The sequence below is a fragment of the Molossus molossus genome, unplaced genomic scaffold (genome assembly GCF_014108415.1).
Source record: "Molossus molossus isolate mMolMol1 unplaced genomic scaffold, mMolMol1.p scaffold_m16_p_10, whole genome shotgun sequence".
Classification (NCBI taxonomy): Eukaryota; Metazoa; Chordata; class Mammalia; order Chiroptera; family Molossidae; genus Molossus; species Molossus molossus.
In genome coordinates, this window is record NW_023425345.1 from 54,746,679 (window position 1) to 54,768,852 (window position 22,174).

The 22,174-nt window shown below is 38.1% G+C and overlaps 1 protein-coding gene across 1 annotated transcript in view; it reads left to right on the forward strand.

Moving 5' to 3' along the window:
- PAWR (pro-apoptotic WT1 regulator) overlaps positions 1-22,174 on the forward strand; it is a 122,238-nt gene that overhangs the window by 63,333 nt on the left and 36,731 nt on the right. The window contains exon 3 of the mRNA XM_036252514.1: positions 18,687-18,818. Coding sequence (XP_036108407.1) covers positions 18,687-18,818 — 132 coding nt within the window. The remainder of the gene's footprint in view (positions 1-18,686; positions 18,819-22,174) is intronic.

A 22,174-nucleotide genomic window follows, 5' to 3' on the forward strand; every position in this document is an offset into this window, starting at 1 on the left:
AAACAACAAAAATTCCCTGAGCCCTGGCCAGTGTGGCTCAGTTGGTTGGAATGTCATTGTCCCATACACCAAAAGGTGGTGGGTTCAGTTACCAGCCAGGGCACCATACCCAAGTTGTGGGGGGGTTCCATCTCCAGTTGGGGCCATAGGAAAGGCACCAATGGTTGTTTCTCTCTCTCTCTCCCTTCCTCCCTCCCCGTACTCTTCCTAAAAAAAAAAAAAGAAAAAGGGGGGAAAAAAACCCCTGAGAATTAGGGGCACAGATATAGTTTAATGTTATCTAATGAAAGGTAAAGTAAAATGAATCTACCATTTAATGATGCATATTATATAGTAGACAAAATGGAAATTAAATTTTTAGTTCTCTTTTTTAAAAATATTTTTATTGTTTTTTTAGAGAGAGAGGAAGGGGAGACAGAAACATTGATAAGCTGCCTCCTGCAAGCCCCCTACTGGGGATTGAGCCCACAACCCAGGCATGTGCCCTGACCAGGAATTGAACCTGTCAGTCCATGGGACAACACTCAGTCCACTGACCCACACCGGCTGAGCTTAGTTCTCTTTTTACTTTCTTTGCTGAACGGCCACTGCCATTCAATGTACTTATTCCCCTTAACCTCAGACTCTCAGGTACACATGTACACACTCATAAGCTCTTATCCCAGATCCCTTCCCATCCAACTGTTCTGGCTTTGAGTTCCTTGAAGCTGCGTCCCTGTGCTCTCAACCAGTCAGTTTTCTCCTAGGTTCTTTCTCTTTCATCTGAGAGATGTGTGGATTCAAAGTATTGGAGACTGGAGAAGTCAGACTTCCCCTTGGTCATACAGTTTGGATTCCTACTTGGATCACACTGCGAAGCAGGCCTTGGATAGAGGAAGAAGGTGCAGCATGTAGGAATGCGTCATGGAGTTTTGGGACTGAGAAGTGGGGGATTTAGGACAAAGGAAATGCTAAGGAAAGAGCCTTCGTGGGTTGGAAGCATGTGAGGCTAAAGTAGACTAATTGGTATACTTGTTAAGTTGTTCGTTCATTTCCCTAATATTTAATAAGTACCTGTAGTGTACCAGCCACTGTGTTAAACCCTAGCTTATACAGTTTTACCTTGTTTTATGTAGATAGAAACTTTTAATTTTTTGTGAGAATAATTCTTCTTAAAAATGAAAGTATATATTACTATGAATGATTTTTATGACAAGTTTAAATTAAATTATATTTAGAATAACTGTATGAGGTGTAGGAGAAGGGTGTGCATACAGGACAGGGAATTTAAACAGAAATGTAAAGTTTCTTGAGAGAGGCACTAAAGATGAACTTTACAGACACTAACCCAAAAAAGGTAGGTCCTCTTTATAAGCTCTACAGACCTTGTGCTGTGCTTGTAGAAACCTTAGCGGAACTATGACGTGACCTATTCTCCAGGATCCTGTTTCCTATAACCCTCCCTTATTTAGTACTTCCTTTTTTAAAAATTTATTTTTGTTGTTGAAACTATTACAGATGTCCCATCTCCCCCCCCCCCATTAACTCCCTTCTAGCTCCCCACCCCCAACACACACACACACACACACACACACACACACTATTGTCTGTGTCCATTGGTTATGCTTATATGCATATAAGTTCTTTGGTTTATCTCTTCCCGCTCTCCCTCCCTTCCCTCTAAGGTCAGGTGTGACCAAATGGTGATGTTCTCTATTGAAAATTGTGGCCAGAGGAGACAGAAGCTGTTTGGTGGTTTGGTTTCTCGAAGCATAAAAGATTCCAGAATGATTTCTCAGTTCAAAAGGATTCAGTGCTATCATTACTTTTGTTCGAGTAAATATAGAAATTATTCTGGCCCTGGCCGGTTTGGCTCAGCGGTTAGAGCGTTGGCCAGTTTACCAGAGAGGCCCAGGTTCGGTTCCTGCTAAGGGCATGTACCTCGGTTGCAGTTTGTCCCTGGCCTCGGTTGGGGTTGTGCGGGTGGCAACCAGTCGATGTGTCTCTCACATCGCTGTTTCTCTCACATCCCCCCCCCCCCCATCTGAAAATAAATGCAAAAGAAAATGTCCTCGGGTAAGGATAAAAAAAAAGAAATTATTCTGTCATTGTACTTATACAAGTATTTTTGAATTCTCAGAAAAAGTATATGGCATTGGAAAAATTTCAACATGTGGTAGTTTGCCTTCGGTTCTGTAGTCTCCTTGCCTCTTCAAATCTCAATAGGCAATTTGACTACAGGAAATCCCGTGTTTTTATAAACAAACATTCCCACAAAAACTGCTAAGATATAACATTGTACAGGTATTACTGATAAAAAGAAAAAGGAAGGAAGGATACATAAGTAATACTGGATGAGGTTTCTGCCTTTGGGAACCTTAAAATCTCATTAAGTAGATGGGATTTGCAAACATGAAAGAAGGAAACAATGCTGTATATTACATAAAAACTAGAATGAGTTAAAAATTAAGATACTGAGAATTTATAATCTGATTTTTACATTTGAAATAATCAGACAAGGTTTCATTCAGTAAATATTCAATAAATACAAAGTGGCTGTTATGTGACAGAATTGGATACTTGTGTTTGGATTAGCATAGAGAAGTAAGGAGAAGGTGATTCCAGTTGAAACAGCATTGACCAAATAATCTATAGTACAGTAGTACCTATGTGTGAAGATTATGTGAAATAATACAAATAAAGTATTAGAATAACGCCTAGTACATAGGGTCTAGTAAAAATTAGCTATTATTAACATGTTTATATGTATGGCTGAATATTCATTCATGGGAGTTGCAATAATGATGATAGACCATTTACTAAGTGCTGTGTTGCATCACTGTTCTTCGCTTTTTGTATACGTTGAATTCTTAGAGTTTTGTGGGGCATAACTGTTGTTGTTATCCCTGTTTTACAGAAAAACTCAATTATACACTGGTTAACTGTATTGCCCAAACATCTGGGAAGTTGAAGAATAACTGTCATGGGATTAGATTGTATCATTGGGTGTAGCTAAGGAAAGGCTGTAAATACTAGATTGTTTAAATCTGGTAATAGTTGAAAGCTACTAAATATAGGTATCTGAGGTTGATTTTTACATCATTGCTTCTCCAGGAGTATAATCAATAACTTGTATTGAGCTGTAGGGTGTGATGTTTATTTTCTAACCTCAGTATTTAGGTTTAAGAGCCATCATTGATACATTGAAGATAGAATATATTTTACTTATTTGTGTGTTTTGATAGTTCTTTCTGAACATAGCCTCTTCCTTTATACTAATGCTTAGTTTGTTTCCTTAGTATTATTTGTATGACTCATGTTAAGGAATTTTTATCTTATAAATACCAGGCCTACTATTTCCAGTTGCTAAGCCTAAAAACAAGTTTAATTAGTTGAAATCCGGTTTGTATGTAATAAAATATATTATATAAAACCATAGAAGAGTTTTCATCTAAAACTAGTATGATCTCGGAGTCTTTCTAACTAAGTTTAGTAACTTGAATAATCCAGATAGAAAATAATATGAACAAAGCTATTATGTTTAAGTATAATTGCGAAATTAATATCCTGCTGGTCAAGACTTGCTTCTGAGTTACCTGTTTGAACAATTAAGAGATATAGGAAGACCTTCCTTCATATTCATTCCAAAAATAATTAGACAACTTTATGAAAATATACTCACAGCAATAATGAGCTTTAAATTAGTAACGGCTGATATTATAGATTGGTATCATTTTGAAGTTTTAGGGTCTTCATTTGTAGCAAGACTCTTAGCACTTGTCTGGAAATCTTTTACATTTCACTCACTTTCATATTTCCTACCCATATGTATTTTAAACTGTTTTAAAAAATTTTTCTTTTTTGTTTTTTAGAGAGAGAGGAAGAGAAAGGGAGAGGGAGACAGAAACATCAATGAAAGAGAACGTCAGCTGGCTACCTCCTACACGCCCCCCCACTGGGGATCGGGCCCACAACCTGGGCATGTGCTCTAACCAGGAATCAAACAGGCAACCTCTTGCTGCATGGGTCTACGCTCAACCACTGAGCCACACCAGCCAGGTTGTACTTTAAACTTTTAATCTGCCTCACAGCCATTATCTCATCCAAAATTTCTACCTCTGATTGTCAGCAGAAGAGCTGAATTACTTCTCAGAGAAACTACAGAATCCCACCTTGCCTCTACAAGATGGGACAAAAGTAGGTTTATAGCCCAGTCGGTGTCACTCAGTGGTTGAGCGTCTACCCATGCACCAAGGGGTCGCCAGTTTGATTCCTGGTCAGGACACATGCCCAGGTTGTGGGCCTGATCCCCAGTGCGGGGCATATTGGAGGCGGCCAGTCAATGTTCTCTCTCACTGATGTTTCTCTCTCTCCCTCTTTCTTCCTTTCTCTATAAAATCAATGAAGGGAAAAAAAAAAAAAGGAGTTCCTAAAGCCAATAAAAAGATAACACAAGTTCATCCTGATTCTAGGATTTAGTGAAACCATATTTGCCTAATTTGTTTGAAGAGAACTATAAGCCCTGGTTGGGTAACTTACTAGGTTAGAGTGTTGTCCCGATATACCAAGGTTATAGGTTCATCCCTGGTCAAGGCACATACAAGAATCAACCAATGAATGCTTAAATATGTGGAACAACAGATCTCTCTCTCTCTCTCTCTCTCTCTCTCTCTCTCATTAAATAAAAAATTTTTTAAGAGAGCAAAAAGATAATAAGGGTGGTGCAGCCTTTTTGGAGGAAAATTTGTTTAAAGAGCATTAAAAAATAGAGATGGATACAAAAATGTATATGAAAGACTATTGAGCTTATATGTATATTCCACACACAGATATGATTAAACAAACTGTGATGTGTTCATAATTTGGTATTATACTATGCAGCTACTAAAATTTTTGTTGGAAAAAAGAGACAATACAAGTTGAACTCAAAACAGGATGCCTTCAATTCTTTAAAAAAAGAAAAGAAAAGCCCTAGCCACAGGTTTTGTAACAAAGTATTAACAGTTGTTTAAGGGTGATTTCTTACTCTTTTTTTCTGTAAAAAGATTTTTGTAATTTACATTAATTTTATAATTAGGAAATGATGCCATTTTCTGTTAAAATAAAAAGCTCCAAGCTATAGTTTTTAATTTATTATTATATTTGTTGAAATAGTTGAGAATGCTTTTATATTGGTATTTAGAGAACTTGACATTGCTTAGCCCTGAGGTCTGATGGGATCCCTACACAAGGTAGTATGGTTGAATCTGACCATGGCTGAGTCAGATAGGATAGTATCAGTGTAGAATTTTAATGGTGGGGAAGGTACTTTAAAATTGTGGAAAAAATGTTTTTATACCCTGTCTTTGAAAGGTTGTATTTTACAAAGTTAGAGTGTTTTATAATGAGCCTTGGAAATTCATACATTTTGATTTACTCCATGTAGTGTCTAAATTTTCTAGCTTAGGGCTGTGTGTGTGTGTGTGTGTGTGTGACATTTTTAAATCATAATAATATAGACAGGCTTTTTCAGCTACCTAATGAGAGAAGAGAGGTTATTTGTTTACTTTGCTTCGTTTGTTTCACAGAAATGCTCATTAATTTGATCTTATTTCAGTTTTCTTTTTGTATGATGGAAAATTTCTTTAACCTATTTATTTATTTATCTATTTATTTATTTTAAATCCTCACCTGAGGATATATTTCCATTCATTTTCAGAAAGAGTGGGAGGGGGAGAGAGAGAAACATTGATGTGAGAAAGACATTGATTGGTTGCCTTCCTCATGACCCTGACCAGGGCCAGGGACCGAACCACAACCAAGGTACGTGCTCTTGACTGGAACTGAACCCATGGCTCTTTGGTCCACGGGCCATTGCTCTAACTGATGAGCCAAACCAGCCAGGGCTCTTTAACCATTTTTAAATAAACCTCTTGACTTAGGAGCAGGAAGGCAGGGTAAGGAAAATCTAGGCAGAGTTTGAGAGATGACAGTGCTATATGCTAGATAAAAGACTAATGGAGGATGGAAAAAGGGTATTATATTACCCTAGAGAGGGAGTCAGATAAAGAAGCAGCAGTACTGATGGGATTGACACGGTTTCTTTGAAGAAAAACTGGCAGAATGTCGCTTAACTCTCCTAATACCTTTCATGGATATAGTAACTTTCATTTTGGAAAGCACAGCCACTTATCCACATTCATGGTTTGTAATTGTGTGATCCCAAATATAGACCCCCCCCACCCCCCATGTAGTTATATAGGTTTTTTTGTTTCTGTTCCCTAAAACCTGCTGAAGTTGCTTACTTGATTTTCTTTTAAATGTAAAGGGCAATCAGAATGCTTTTCAAGCCACAATTATATGATTTATTGTATGTAGATACAATTAATACTTGGATGTTTGAAATTTTCATTTTAGTTCTTTTGTAATTCTGTTCCTCATTTTGATTTGCATGAAAAACATGTTGCATTATTCCTTGTGTTAGAGCTTTATTTATTTATTTATTTATTTATTTATTTATTTTATTATTTTTTTAATCCTCACCCAAGGACATTTTTGCATTTATCTTCAGACAGAGTGGGAAGGAGAGAGGGGGGAAGAGAGAGAGAGAAACATCGATGTGAGAGAGACACATTGAGTGGTTGCCACCCGCACAACCCCAACCGAGACCGGGGATAAACGGCAACTGATGTACGTGCCCTTAGCAGGAACCGAACCTGGGACTCTCTGGTCCACGGGCCCACGCTCTAACCGCTGAGCCAAACTGGCCAGGGCTGTGTTAGAGCTTTATAGAGAAGTATTTATTCTTCACAAAAATTATTGAAAAACTGAAACACCTGAACAATTTGTATGGTTTCTTTATATTAAGATCAGATGTATATGTGTTACATAGACTGAGATATTTGGATAAAATAGAGTGATAATTTGGGTTAGATTCTGAAAATTAAGGAATTAGCACCTTTTAATGGATTTTATGAAGTGTCAAATTGTTTGGAGATTTATTGAATATGTGCTACAGAGGCCATGCTTTGTAACAAAGGTATGGTATACTGTGGTAATGCTGCTTTTGTGAGGGAGCTAGAAAACATAGTACAGTGGCCTTAAAGCTTTTTTTCCAGACTGATAAAAGTGCACTCAAACACTACCAGTAGTTTTGCTGTTAGTAACATCCTCCAAAATGTTTAACAACTTTTTTTTATATGATTACTGATAACCAAAATATTATATTCCCTGGATTTACAGGGTAGTTGTCTTCCTGGAAAAATCTGTGTATATTTAAAAACCCTGCAACCACCACCCCCCTTCTGTTTTTTAGAGGTAAAATATGTTTAGTCTCAGATAATTACAGGTTTTTCATCTGCATGACTATTCATTATTACACTCTACATTTGAATGGGATGTGAGTCAGCTCTTTCTTAGAGGGAAAAGTGTTTTTATATTGCAAGATACCCATTTCATGCTTCTTATGCATCAACCAGTAGCATCCTTTCGTCCATCAGTATGACCGAAAATGCCTCCACAAAATTCCATGCCTCGTAGAGAGTGGTATTGACTGAATGAGAATCATTGGGCTAGAGCATTGTGGCCAGAGGAGCAACTTGCTTCATAAAGGTAGTTAAAAAAGACACGAACCCTACCACCAGGCCCTAAAGTTTGGGAAAAGTTAAAAAATAACTTCTTGTTTGAGGAGCTAAAGGGGAAAGAGCTTTTTCAAGGAACCAGCTAGATTTCATTTTGCAGCTAGGAGAGCAACAATGTTAATCAGCAGGAATTCCAGAGGGCACAGTGGAATGATTTGGAAGGGAGAAGGAGGCATGTAGGATTGGATCAGATTAGGAAATGTACACAGCAGTGCGGAAATGAGAGTCTGTACAGTGATGGATGAGACCCGGGAAAGCTTGGTTTGCTGTCAGTGACTGAAAACATGGAAATGAGACCTGATGAAAACCCTCTGAAAAGTCTTTATAAAATAAAATAAAAAGAAGTGAAAATGTTAACATACACAGAACTACAGTGCAGATGAACCCTTACATAACACTCATCCAGCTACAACAATCACCAACTCATGGCCACTCTTTTATTGCTACAGCTCTTAGCAATTCTGTGTTCTAGAGTGACTCAGTGCACTCATGTATAATGTGAAACAAGTTTCACAAAGAAGTACTCATTGATATTTTGTTTTGCTTCTTTTCTTTTTCTTTATAAAAATACAGTTCGCTCCCTGGCCGGTTTGGCTTAGTGGTTAGAGCATCGGCCTACGGTCTAGAGAGACCCGGGTTCGGTTCCTGCTAAGGGCACATACCTCGGTTGCAGTTTGTCCCCAGCCCTGGTTGGGTCGTGTGGGAGGCAGCCACTCAATGTGTCCCTTTCTGTTCATGTTTCTCTCTCTCTCTCTTTTCCTTTCTCTCCCTCCCACTCTGTCTGAACAAAAAATGGAAAAATGTCCTCAGATGAGTATATATATATAAAAAAATTCACTTTGCTATAAAAAACTCAGACAACTTTAACAACAGAAACACAAACATCCCAGTTAAAAGATGAGCAGAAGACCTGAATAGGCACTTCTCCAAAGAAGACATACAGATGGCCAATAGATATATGAAAAATTGCCCAACATCACTAATCAGAGAAATGCAAATCAAAACTACAATGAGATACCACCTCACACCTGTTAGAATGGCTATCATCAATAAATCAACAAACAACAAGTGTTGGCAAGGATGTGGAATAAAGAGAACCCTCATGGCACTTCTGGTAAGAATGCAAATTGGTGCGACTACTATGGAAAACAGTATGGAAGTTACTCAAAAAATTAAAATTGGAACTGCCTTATGACTTAGTGATTCCACTTCTGGGAGTATATCGGAAGAAACCTGAAATACTAATTCAAAAGAATATATGCACCCCTATGTTCATTGCCGTGTTGTTTACAATAGCTAAGATTTGGAGCCACTCAAGTGCCCATCAGTAAGTAGATGAGTGGATAAAAAAGAAGTTGTTCCTTTACACAATGGAATACTACTCTGCTGTAAAAAAGAAGGAAATCTTACTTTTTGGAACAGTATGGATAGGCTTAGAGGGTATTATGCTAAGTGAAATAAGCCAGTCAGAGAAAGACAAATACCGTTAGATTTCACTTATTTGTAGAATCTAATGGACAAAATAAACAAACAAAATAGAAACAGACTCATAGCTAGAACAGACTGACAGCTGTCAGGGGAGGGGAGTTGGGGGCTGGGTAAAAAAATATGAAGGGATTAAGCAGTCAAATTGTTAGTTGCAGAATAGCCACACAGATTTGGATTATAACATGAAGAATATAGTCTATAATGTTGAGGTGACAGGGTATGTGGTCAGATGGGTACTTGGCGTAGTGGGGGACCACTCTGTGGAGTGCATGGTTTTCCAGACATACATCTGAAACTGGTGCAAGGTGGTATTGAATTTAAATTGTGGTTGAAAAAAAATTAATTGCACTAAATGGATTTCATGAATGATAAATAGGTTATACCAGGTAGTTTGAAATTTGAAGTTAGTGATTTTTGTTAGAATGCTTAGGTTGTAGTGCTGACCGCACCCTTCAACAACTTTGTGTCCTTAAACCTGTTACTTAACTCTAATCATCAGGTCCCTCTCTATAAAGTAGTGCTTACTATTTAAGGTTTTTATGAGAATTATATGAAGTACTAGATGTTAGTGCTTAACAGTGCCTTATACTCCTAGAAAATATTCAGTTAATAGTCGATGCTGTTACTATTTTAAGTGACAGAGGTGATATTTGAATTTAGGTTTCATTGATTCCAAAATCCAAGTTTTTAATTTATAATTTTCTAATCTGATGTACACTTTTTAGACAATTATAAAGAAAAAAATCAATCTTGATATAGGTAATGTATATTTGCTATCAATAATACATAGGTTTTTTTTTTTTTACTCTACATCAAATTGGAAACATTCCTATTTTTTTTAACACACTTTCAAATAACACTCCACCACTTCATTTCCTAGAGTCAAAGTGTTATGCTATTTAGAATAAAATATTTATCTAGTTCTAGTTATTTAGTCATTGCACAGTTAAATTTTATTGCTATTTAAAAAACTTCATTATGGGAATTTCAGTCATATACAAAAGGAAAGTGGAGTGAAGTCCCCCATGGACCCATCCTTCAGCTTCGACAACTGACGGCAGCACACACTGCCGTTCTCTCTCTTGTGTTACTTTGAGGCACATCTCAGATGACATACTATTTATTTCTTAAATATTTCAGAATATATTTCTAAAAGATAAGGGATCTTTTTTTAAAAACAGTAATATCACTGTCACACCTAAAAACTAAAAATAATTTCATGAAACTACTGAGGCTTAATTTCATCATATATTTATTGTTCAAACTGCCTCTTAAATTATAATTTAAAAAATAGTTTTAAAATAGTTTCTTTACTAAGGACACAAATGAGGTCAATATGTTGGTATTGGTGTCCTTATCTTCTGAGATTCAGATTTATTAGTTGTAGAAACTGGCGGTTGGTCTTTTATAGCAGAAGTTTGTTTCTGTATGAACGAGAACTAAAAGTTATTTTTTATATTTTTAAAAAGCTGTTAAAAACAACAACAACAAAATACCTTATGTAGCTCCAGAAGATTAAACTATTTGCCCCTTCGTCTTTTACAGTTTTTTGAGCCCTGCTTAGCATTTCCCACAGTCTGGATTCTCATAATTGCAGCCCCATGGTGTTATCCTGTATGTTCTTCTATCCCCTCTAGTTTCTGTAATTAGTAGTTGCATCTAGAGGCTTAATCAGATTTAGTTTCAGTCTTTTTTTTTATCCTCACCCGAGGACATTTTTTTCATTTTTTGTTCAGATAGAGTAGGAGGGAGGGAGGGGGGGAGAGAGAGAGAGAGAGAGAGAGAGAGAGAGACATCGACGTGAAAGGGACACATCGAGTGGCTGCCACCCGCACGACTAACCAGAGCCAGGGACAAACTGAGATACGTGCCCTTAGCGAGAACCAAACCCCGGTCTCTCTGGACCGCAGGCCGACGCTCTAACCTCTGAGCCAAACCAGCCAGGGCAGCTTCAGTCTTTTTTAATTCATTTCATTTGTTCCATATCTCCACTGTATTTTTTTTTTTTTATATTTATTATGGCATCATTTACATACAATAACATGCCACTATTTTAAGAGTGCAATTTGATGAAGTTTGGCAAATGTACCCAGCTATGTAAACCAGCACGGGAGTCAGGATCTAGAACATTTCCATCACTCCCTCTGCCCCTTTCCAGTCAGCACCCCCCACTCCCAGCACCTGAGAACTGCTGATCGGCTTCTGTTGCTATGATTTTGCTTTCTTTAGAATTTTATATAAGTACGCTTTTCCAGTATCTAGTCTTCACTTTGTGGTGTTTTTCTTATAGCATGAGATTCATTCATTTTGTTTCTGAGTAGTATTCCACTATGTGGCTGTACTAGTTTTTTTAGTCTGTTCACCAGCTGATGGACATTCGGAACTATTTCTAGTTTTTGGCTATTATGAAAAAAGCTGATTTTTGGTACAAGTTTTCAGTGAACATATTTTCATTTCTCTAGGTAATTGGTAGTTTATTTATATTTTCCTTTATTGATTTCAGAGAGAAAAGAAGGGAGAGGGAGGGAGGGAGAGAGAAAGAGACATTGATGAGAGAATATCGATTGGCTGCCTCCTACATGCCCCCCACTTGGCATCAGGCCCACAACCTGGACATGTACCCTGACCAGGAATCAAACCGGTGACCTCTTGGTTCATGGGTCGATGCTCAACCAGTGAGCCGCACCGGCCAGGATGGTTTTAATTTTTATTTTTCTAGTAACTAATGATATTGAACCTTATTTCTTTTTTTTTTTTTTTTTAATTTATTTTTTTCCCACATCTTTATTGTTGGATGTAAAATGTATTACAGATGTTCCACAGTTTTCCCCCATTGACCCCCTCCTCCCCACTCCCGCCCCCCTCCCACCTTTTCCCATACTATTGTCCGTGTCCATTGGTTATGCATATAAGTTCTTTGGTTTATTTCTTCCCACCCCCCCCACCCCGTTCCCTTTGAGGTTTGTCAGTCTAGCAATGAATTTGTGCTTCTTAATCCCTTCACCTTTTTCATCCATTCCCCCAACCCCTTTCCCAACTGGCAACCAACAAAATATTCTCTGTATCTATGAGAATGTTCCTGTTCTTCCTGTTCATTTTGTTTGTAGATTCCATTGTTGATAGATATGTATTCATTGCCATTTTGTTTGTTCCTACATTTTATCTTTTTCTTTAAAAAGACCCTTCATCATTTCATATAATAACGGTTTGGTAGTGATGAACTCCTTTAACTTTTTCTTGTCTGGGAAAGTTTTTATATGTCCATCGATTCTAAATGACAGCTTTGCAGGATAGAGTAATTTTGGTTGTAGGTTCTTGGTTTTCATCACTCTGAATATTTCTTGCCACTCCCTTCTGGCCTGCAAAGTTTCTTTTGAGAAATCAGCTGACAGCCTAATGGGAACTCCCTTGTAGGTAACTAGCTGCCTTTCTCTTGCTGCTTTTAAGATTCTCTCTTTGTCTTGAACCTTTTGCATTTTGATGATGATGTGTCTTGGTGTGGGCCTCTTGGGGTTCATCTTGTTTGGGACTCTCTGTGCTTCCTGGACTTGTATGTCTGTTTCCTTGACCAAGTTAGGAAAGTTTTCTGCCATTATTGTTTCAAACAGGTTTTCAATTTCTTGTTCTCTCTCTTCTTCTTCTGGCACCCCCAAGATGCGAATGTTGGCACGCTTGAAGTTGTCCCAGAGGCTCCTTACACTATCCTCATTTTTTTGGATTCTTTTTTCTTTTTGCTGTTCTGGTTGGGCGTTTTTTGCTTCCTTATATTCCAAATCGATGGTTTGCTCCTTGGATTTACGTACTCTATTATTGAAGCTATGTAAATTATTCTTTATTTCAGTTAAAGCCTCCTTCGTTTCTAACTGTGCAGCGATCGTTTCTGACTGGTACTTTTTTATGCTCTTGAGGCCCTCACTGAGTTCATTGAGCATCCTTATAAGCAGTATTTTGAACTCAGCATCTGTTAGGTTGCTTATCTCCATTTCGCTTAGTTCTTTTCTTGGGGTTTTGTTCTGTTCTTTCATTTGGGACCTGTTTCTTTGTATCCTCATTTTGCTGCCTCCCTGTGTTTGTTTCTGTGTATTACTTAATGAGAGGTATGGGGCTCGCTGAGACCCGATGCTGCTCGTTTGAAAGAATTTAGGAAAAACCTGAAGCAGGATCCAAGACAGGCCAATCCTATGGTTAAGCAAGTAGCAACAGCTTGGGTGGGCCTGAAAGTTGGGTGGGGCGGGGCCTCAGGGAGTCAGCAGGGCGGGGCTACCAGTGTGAGCCAGGTTGCTGGAGTCCCAGATATGGCGACTGTCTGCAGCCCCAGGGAAGGGCTCACCAAAGGAACAAAGGCCTCTGACAGCACGTTTGTCCCCGAGAAAGCCCCCTCTCCAGCCCTCGCTCCAGTGCCAAACAGCTCAGTTCCTCCCTGTATTTCTCTGGTGCCCCTGGAGCTGCCTCCCCTCCGAGCTTAGAGGGAGAGAGTCCGACCAGTCCGTGCGCGGGCCCTTTAGGGAGCTGCCTGTGGCTCTAGCCAGGTCAGCTTCCCTGAGCCTCAGTTTCCGCTGGTTTTTCCAGCCAGAAGTTATGGGGATTCTCTTCCTGGCACTGGAAACCTGAGCGGGGCACCTGGTGTGGGACGGGGACCCCTCAGTCCTCAGGAAGGACCTTCCCAGCCTCGGGAGCCTCCTGATTTTTATCCGCCACACTTGGGTGTGGGACCAGCCCGTCGTGCCGCCGCCGTGCCGCTGCCGCCACCCCTCGCGCCGCCGCCCCTCCTACCAGTCTGGATGTAGCTGCCTTTTTTAAAAATTCCGTAGTTGTAGGACTTCCATTCAGCTTGATTTCAGGCGGTTTTGGATGATGGTTGTTCTGTAGTTTTGTTGTAACTTGGATGTGGTTGTGGGAGAACGCGATACTGCGTTTCCCTACGTCGCCATCTTGACCGGAAGTCTGAACCTTATTTCTTGTGTTGTTTTGCCATCCCTGTGTTTTCTTTGGTGGAATGTCTTCAAATTTTTGCTTATTTTTAATGATGCACTGAAATTTATCCTGGTATGTGGTGTGTGGAATAACTCCAATGTCATTTTTTAGTATAGCATCCAATTATCCCCAAACCACATATAAAAAGTTCATCTTTTCCCACTGATGTGTTTCCACTTTTATCATAAACCTAATTTGTCTATGCATTTGGATCTATTTCTAAATGTTTTATCCTATTCCTATGAATTAGTTTTTTGAGTCTTAACTAATAGGACTTTAAAGATACCTTAATTTCCTTTTTATTTGGTTACTTTATCAGATCTGTAGCAATGATTTGAATAATTATTCTAGAGCATATTATAGCTTCTCTTTTTTTTTCAACATTAGCTTTTAGCAGTGAAAATCATAACTTTTTTCAGAGGTTTTTGTTAAAACATAAGCGCTCTAAAATGCAATTTAGGGAAAAGCAGAGCTCGATGAAATCTAGTGATGCTTATTATCATCTGTGTTTAAAAGTTATTTGGTAAAATATGACTTTATTTCTTTTTTTTGCCAATAGGGACTACATCTATCTTTATTTTATATATTCTTAGTGACTTTATTTCCATTTCAAATACTTGTTAACCCACTTCTCATGCAACTTTCTGTCTAATCCACGTAAAAGGAGAGAATAACTTTTCCATGTTTACATTTATTTAGAAATGAGAGCTACGAAGAGAGGGAATTCAGTCCTGCATTATTGATATAAGTATAATATAAAATCATTATGTTTTCTTTTCATCCCCTCCTTTTAGATATAAAAAGCTTATAATTCATAAAAAAAACTTTAAAAAGCCTTTAGGCTTCTTTTTGGTTCTCTTTTGCTAGTACTTATTTGAAAACAACTCTCTCCCTTAAGGATACCAGTCAGCTGTGTGCTTAGAGAATTATTAATCTTTCCAAAAACAGAAATAGAAAATATTTTTGCTCATCTTTGTCCATTAACTCAGATCTCTTGCTTTCATTCATTTCATATATCTCACCATTTCTTTCAAATCGTTCATCTAGGTTTTTTTAGTCTAGTTATATAAAATAGCATAAAGAGTTTTAGAATGCTTGTTTCTAAAAGAACTGTACTGGTTGCTAGAAGAATTTCAGAGGGAAGTTGTGGTTCATCAAGTAATCCCTGCTCTTCAAGCTGCCTGGGATGTAACATGCACATTCTCCACAGAGATAGTATGTGTGATGAAGAGGTTCCCAGGTCAGTGGGTAACGGTGTGGCATGGAAAAGAGCATTCAGAATTTTAACTTGGGGCACCACGTTCCATCTCTTGTCTCGTCTTGGTAACTCATTCATTTGTTTATCAAACATTTACTGAAGATTTTTTTTCTTTTAAAGTGCTGCTGGGAAGGAAGTCTCTATTTATTGAGGGAGTGAAAGAAGGGAAGGTTAGTGTTGAAGAGCTGGGCCTTAGAAATGAAAACAAAGATAAACATCCCTGGCTCGGGGAGTTCATGGCTACCTGCTTCAACTTTCACTGACGTCAATCCTACAGTCAGGGATTTTTGCAATCCAGGTACTGCGGAAAGGGGTGATTGCTTTCATAGAGCAGAGGACGAGATGAGACCACTCTTTATTCTCTTCAGGTCTTATATTCTTGTTGCTCAGCCTCCGCCGTACATTAAATGGTTAATTCTCATCTCAGTACTATATACTGACAAGTTCCTTTATTAATTTTCTTTTCTGTTCTAGGACCTCTGTCATACAGTCCTAATTATTATGGTTTTCTACTTTTGTTGTTTTTGTTAATCCTCACCCAAGAATATTTTTTCCATTTTTTTTTTAGGAGACTAGAGTGGGGGTGGGGAAGAGAGGAGGAGTGAGAGTGAGAGTGAGAGAAACATCAGTGAGTAAGAGAGACACATCAATTGGTTGCTTCCTGGATGTGTCCCAACCAGAGCTCAGGACAGAACCTGCTGGCTGATTCTCTAACCACTGAGGCACACTGGCCAGGGCTGGTTTTATACATTTTAATGTTAACCAGAGTGAGTGTTCTGTCATAAACTCTTTTTAAGTAATTTTTCTGGATATCTTATGTATTCGTACATCCAGATGATCCACCCTACTTTCCAAATAAATCCTCTTAAGATTTTGATTGACATTTTTATTCAGTTTGTAAGTTGATTTACAGATTATTGACATCTCCATAATAAGTTTTTCTCAATTTAAGAATAGGTTAATTTATATTCTTCAGTAAAGTTTTATAGTTTTTTTAATAAAGTATGTTTTAGTTTACTTTTATGGTTACTTTTAAAATTATATAATTTGCTCTGGCCGGGTGTCGGCCCACAGAAAAAAGGGTCGCGGTCAAGGGCACTTACCTGGGTTGCAGGTTCAATCCCCTGCGTGTGGGAGGCAACCAATCAATGTATCTCTTACATCGATGTCTGTCTGTCTGTCTCTCTTCTTTCTCTCCTCTCTTTCTCTCACTCCTCCTCCCCCCTCCCTTCTACTCTCTCTAAAGAAATCAATGGAAAAAATATTCTTGGGTGAGGATTAACAACAACAACAAAATTATATATTGTATTTGGCTATTGATGTTACTTTGGAAAGTTATTTATTTATGCTTCCTTATTGAAAAATCATCTTATGTAGCTCTAATAATTCTAAAATATTTTTAGGTTATGTTCTTGACAGAATTGTATCATCTGAAGTTTTGCCTTCTTTCTAATGCTGGAGTCACTTATTTTTCTAACCTAGTTTTATCTGATAGTTCTTCTAGAGCGATGTTAACAACTATATTCATAATGGACATTAATGTCTCAAGTCTAATTTTGCTTTTAAACTTTGTTGATATTTTACCATTAAACATGATACTCTTTTGGATTCTGTTTTCTACCTAGGAAATGTCATTTTCATAGGCTCACAGTACCTACTATGTTGTTTGACTAGTCTCTCCAATTTTTGTTTTTTAATTTTTGTCTTTATTGATGTTAGCGAGAGGAAGGGAGAGGGAGAGAGAAATAGAAACATCGATGAGAGAGAACATCGATTGGCCACCTCCTACATGCATTCCACTGGGGATTGGGCCCACAACCTGGGCATTTGCCCTGACTGGGAATTGAATCAACCCCAGAGCCACACTGGCCAGGCTAGTCTCTCCACTTTTGGTCCTTGTCCATGCTAATCTGTACTGTGAATTGCTGTGTACACGTTCCTTTCTCAAAATCAGTTTGATCATGTCTCACTTATATTCCAGGGAATTGTAGCACTATAACACCTTTCCATGTTATGTAGAGTGGAAAGTTCAGACGTCTCAGGCTATTTATGTTATTTATGTTTCTTTGTGGAGAAGTGTTAAGGATCTGAGATCTTATCCTACTTGAGAGCTGACGTGTTACCCTACTATAGTTTTATGAATCCTGGCAGAAGACACGAGTCTTCTGGGTCGGAGACAAGGACAGTTTATTACTCAGCAATTGCAGTAGCCACAGTATCATCATTTTTCTTGTACCAGTTATCTAATCCCCAGTTCTTAGTGGGTTACATTACTGGGACCAGATGACACCAGTACACACAGTTTTATTACAGGAGAGGACCCTGAACATTCTCTGGAACCTCAGCTTGCTTGTTTAATTTACCCCTTCTGTTCTTTCCCCGATTTTCTCCCCACATCATCCTAATTTAAGACGTCTCAGCTTCCATATCCCCCATTGTGGACCTTGTGTCTTTGAATATGCTGCTTTATGTACTAGGTTTCTCCTGTTTCAGACACTTCAGTGATCCTGCTTAGTTTGCACAGTGGCCTCCGTCTTTTTATTTGCTCTTTGGAGCATCTGTAAGTTCTGTTGTCTTTCCTGCCATTCTGCGCTTTGGTCAGTGTCTTAGTGTTTGCAGAGTGCCTGCAGGGACATTGTCTGATTATTTTTTTGTCTTTCACAGAACCCTTTAGGGTAGTGTATTGGTTAGGAATGTGTTCAGTTACAATGGGTGTAATGGATAGAGTTTTGTTTCTGATTATGGGATGTCCCCTCCCCCCCCCCAGTAAAAAGTCTAGAGATAGATAATGCTGGTGTTGATTTAGCTTTTTAGTAACATCCTTTCTGAGTTTCTCCATGTACTCTTTCCAACATTTGAAATTCTCTTTTTTTCTGTATCTGCAGTTTCAAATTATACCCATCCTTTAAATTATAAGCTCTTCTACAGAGTCTTTATAGAAGACTTACCTCCCTGGCAAAAAGCTCTTGTATATATGCACAGGTACAAATAAGCTAGAAAGTGGCCTTTATCATTATGTTTTATGTATATGTCTTATCTTCCCTGTAGACTATACATTTCATGACTGTGGTGTATCTTTTGTTATTTTCTGAAAAGTGCCTTGTTTAAGGTAGACACATTTTGTTTACTTGTTGAATGAATGATACAGAACCTTAAGACGTTGGCAGGGGTGTGAATGTGGAGGTTTGGGTGTAAAAGCAGGTGATTTAATTTATAGGAATTAAATGTATATATTGCTGAAAGGAACACCTTTACTGTGTAAATTAGTTTCTGAATGCACAAATACTTCTTTAATACTATCAAATGTATCTTTATATACTTTCTATTAATATTATGTGAAATAAAATGGAAATTACTCTTTCTTTCAGTGCTTAGATGAATATGAAGATGATGAAGCGGGACAGAAAGAGCGAAAACGAGAAGATGCAGTTACACAACAGAACACAATGCAGAATGAAGCCGTCAGCTTATTAGATCCAGGCAATTCCTACCTACTACAAGTGAGTATTTAACAATACCAGGACGTCACTAGCTATTTTTCTTTTATCCTTACTGGAGGGCATACTTAGAGAGAAAAGGAAGGAGAGAGAGAGAAACCTTGATCGGTTGCCTCCTGCACGTGCCTGCCGGGAATCGACCCAAAACGTAGGTATGTGCTCTGACCAGGAATCGAACTGGCACAGAACGATGTCAACCAACTGTGCCACTCACTAGCTATTTTAATGATAATTTGTAACTTACTATTAATAATTTTTCTGGTTTCATTTTGGTTGCATTGGCTCCACTGAAATATTTTCAATGGATTTCACCACTGATTTTCTTTATGTTCAGATACTTCTGACTTAGGCAGTGTTTGGTGTTTATTTCCTGATCAGTGAATATTTGCCGACTAATGAGCAGGTATAAACAGTATCAATTGTAAAAACAACAAAGAATAATAATGACCTCTTTATTCTTAAATAAGTAAGAATTAGTAAGTTTAAGTGACTGTACAGTTCTGTTATAATTTGATATTTGTTTTAGAATTGCAAGCAAATCAAGAGTTGAACAGCAAATTTCTACAAAGTCAAATGTTTAAACATAATAATAAAAGAAAAAATTATGAATTGCTGGAAGCATCTATATTTCTGTGTAATTATAAAATACTTTTTAAAATAAAATTTAACTCTTTTTTAAAGTAGCTATTTTCAATTTTTATGGCACAGAAAATTGGGAGTTGATGGTATTGGGATGCCTCAGTATAGAGAAAATCACTGTGCATATCATTTAATATAAAGTATAATTTGGAAATAATCTTGATATAATCTACTCTTAAATAAATTTGATAACATTTTGAGATCTAAAGCTAGTGTTGTCTTTTTAAAGTTCCAGTTTTGACTTTTTAAATGAACTTTATTAAGATAACACTTTCAAAGGTGTTTCCAATAAAATCTCCCCATTTTATTGACAAAAAAAATGAAATATAACTTTTCTATTAATTTGCAAGGTAATGATAAAAGGGCATTTGGCAGAGAGAAGCAAAATATTTTGAAGTGGTTGCAATGCAGATGCATAACTTCTTTCTCCTCTGTTCTTTGAGGCAGACACATTGACATGAAGAATCATAGAGTGATATAGATTTATCTGTTCCCCTGGACCCAAATTGTTGATACTAGGTCAAGTAGCACCTATTGCAAATAATATGGTGTATGCTAATGAGCAATGTTTCAGCATCTATATGACTGTTCATAATCTAAATATCTTTGTATCCTTTGTCTACCAAAGTTGAAATTAAATTTGGGACCTGGAGATTATTATGTAAGTGAAATAAGCCAGTCAGACAAAGACCAATACCATATGATTTCACTTATATGTGGAATACAGTTGTCCTTCATTTATGGCGGTTAATCCGTTCCAGACTCTAGCAGTTGCACCTGGCATTGAAGGATTTGTGGGGGTGCTCGAATACATAGGCCTACAGTCCATATGTACAGTAATTTTAATTTTAATTGTAATACAGGGGTTATAATTGACTCAGGCGATCGAGCGTGTGCTGTATCATTTCACTGTCTCAATCAACTTTTTAATGAATATATTTGAAAAAACCGTGAGAGTGAAGCCACAAAAGTTGAAGCGTGAAGTGGTGAGGGATGCCTGTATAATGAACAAAATAAACTAACAAACAAAATAGAAACAGATTCGTAGATATAGAGAACAGACTGACAGCTGTCAGAGGGGAGGGTTGCTGGGAGGCTGGGTGAAAAATGTGGCCAGATTAAGCAAAAAAGAAAAAAAACCTCATAGACACACAATAGTATGATGATTGTCAGAGGAAAATGGGGGTGTGGGGGGGTAGAAGATGGTAAAGGGGGGGGATAAATGGTGACAGAAAGAGACTTGACTTTGGATGGTACACTTGAAACCTATATAATTTTATTACCCATGTCACCCCAATAAATTCAATTTAAAAAAAGAAGGCATTTTTTTCATGAGCCCTGGTGCCTGGATGCAAAATACATGAGCAGTGCTTAATCCCCCCTCTCCCCTTTTCATTTTTAGAATGGAGTTATGATGAAAAAAATACTTCAGTCATGATGATGAGAATTCTAACCTAAAAAAAAATCAAGGTCTATTCCAGGTGAAGATATAGGCTTAATTTTTTAGGATAGAGAGACACCATAGCATTTTAAGACCTGGTTTCAGTTCTTGGCCATGCCACTTACTCTGGCATACTCAAATAACATCAGGCAGCAGCTTTTAGAAAGAAGGTTATTTCTTCCTGTGGAATGAATCCTGTACCCAATCAAAGCTGGTGTGCGTTTGTGTTAGAACATACAGCTGATTCCCAAATACATACCCAGATACAGAACAGTCTTAGCTGATCTGGGCTCTCTGAGGAGCTTTCTGCCTCATGCAGTTTATCTTTTTTCCTGTATCTTTTCTAATCTCTTCCCAGGCCCACTCTTTCTTTCATTTTTCCTTTGTTTGTTTCATTAGCTGTTAGGATGTGACTCATTTTTCACCTTGTTGTTTTTTTTTTTTTTATCCTCACCCGAGGACATTCTTCCATTTTTTGTTCAGGTAGAGTGGGAGGGAAAGAGAGGAACAGAGAGAGAAACATCAACGTGAAAGGGACACGTTGAGTGGTTGCCATCCTCACGACCAACCAGGGCCAGGGACAAACTGCAACCGAGGTACATGCCCCTAGCGGGAACTGAACCCGGGTCTCTCGGGACCGCACGCCGATGCTCCAACCGCTGAGCCAAACTGGCCAGGGCTCAAGTGTCTGTTTTGCCAGGCTATGTGCCTATGATGACAGTGAGGCTCTCTTCCATGGGCCCCACGTGGTTTCATTGACATTGGAGTGGGAACAGGAACTCTGTCTACATAGCTGACCTCTCTCTGAGATAGTACATACCTAAACTCACATGTTTAACTACTCATATAGGATAGATGTTTGTTTGCAGCTTCAACTTCAAAAAGTAAGCCAGAGAGAGAAAATTTTGACATCATTGGTTGATTTAAGGCTTTTTATTTGCTTATTTTTAAACGCTTTTTCTTTCTTAAAATATGTTTTTATTGATTTTTTAGAGAGAGAGGAAGGGAGAGAGAGATAGAAACATAGATATGAGAGAGCTACATCAATCAGCTGCCTCCTGCAAACCCCCTACTGGGGATCGAGCTAACAACCTAGGCATGTGCCCTGACCTGGAATAGAACCAGCACCTCTCAATCCATAGGAAGACGCTCAATCTACTGAGCCACACCGGCTGGTCAATTTAAGGCTTTTTTAATGTGCCAGAGAGTCTTTGTTTCTTAGCATTATCTGTGAGTCTCAGCCATTCAGTGAAACAAATCTTTGAACATGAAGAATAAA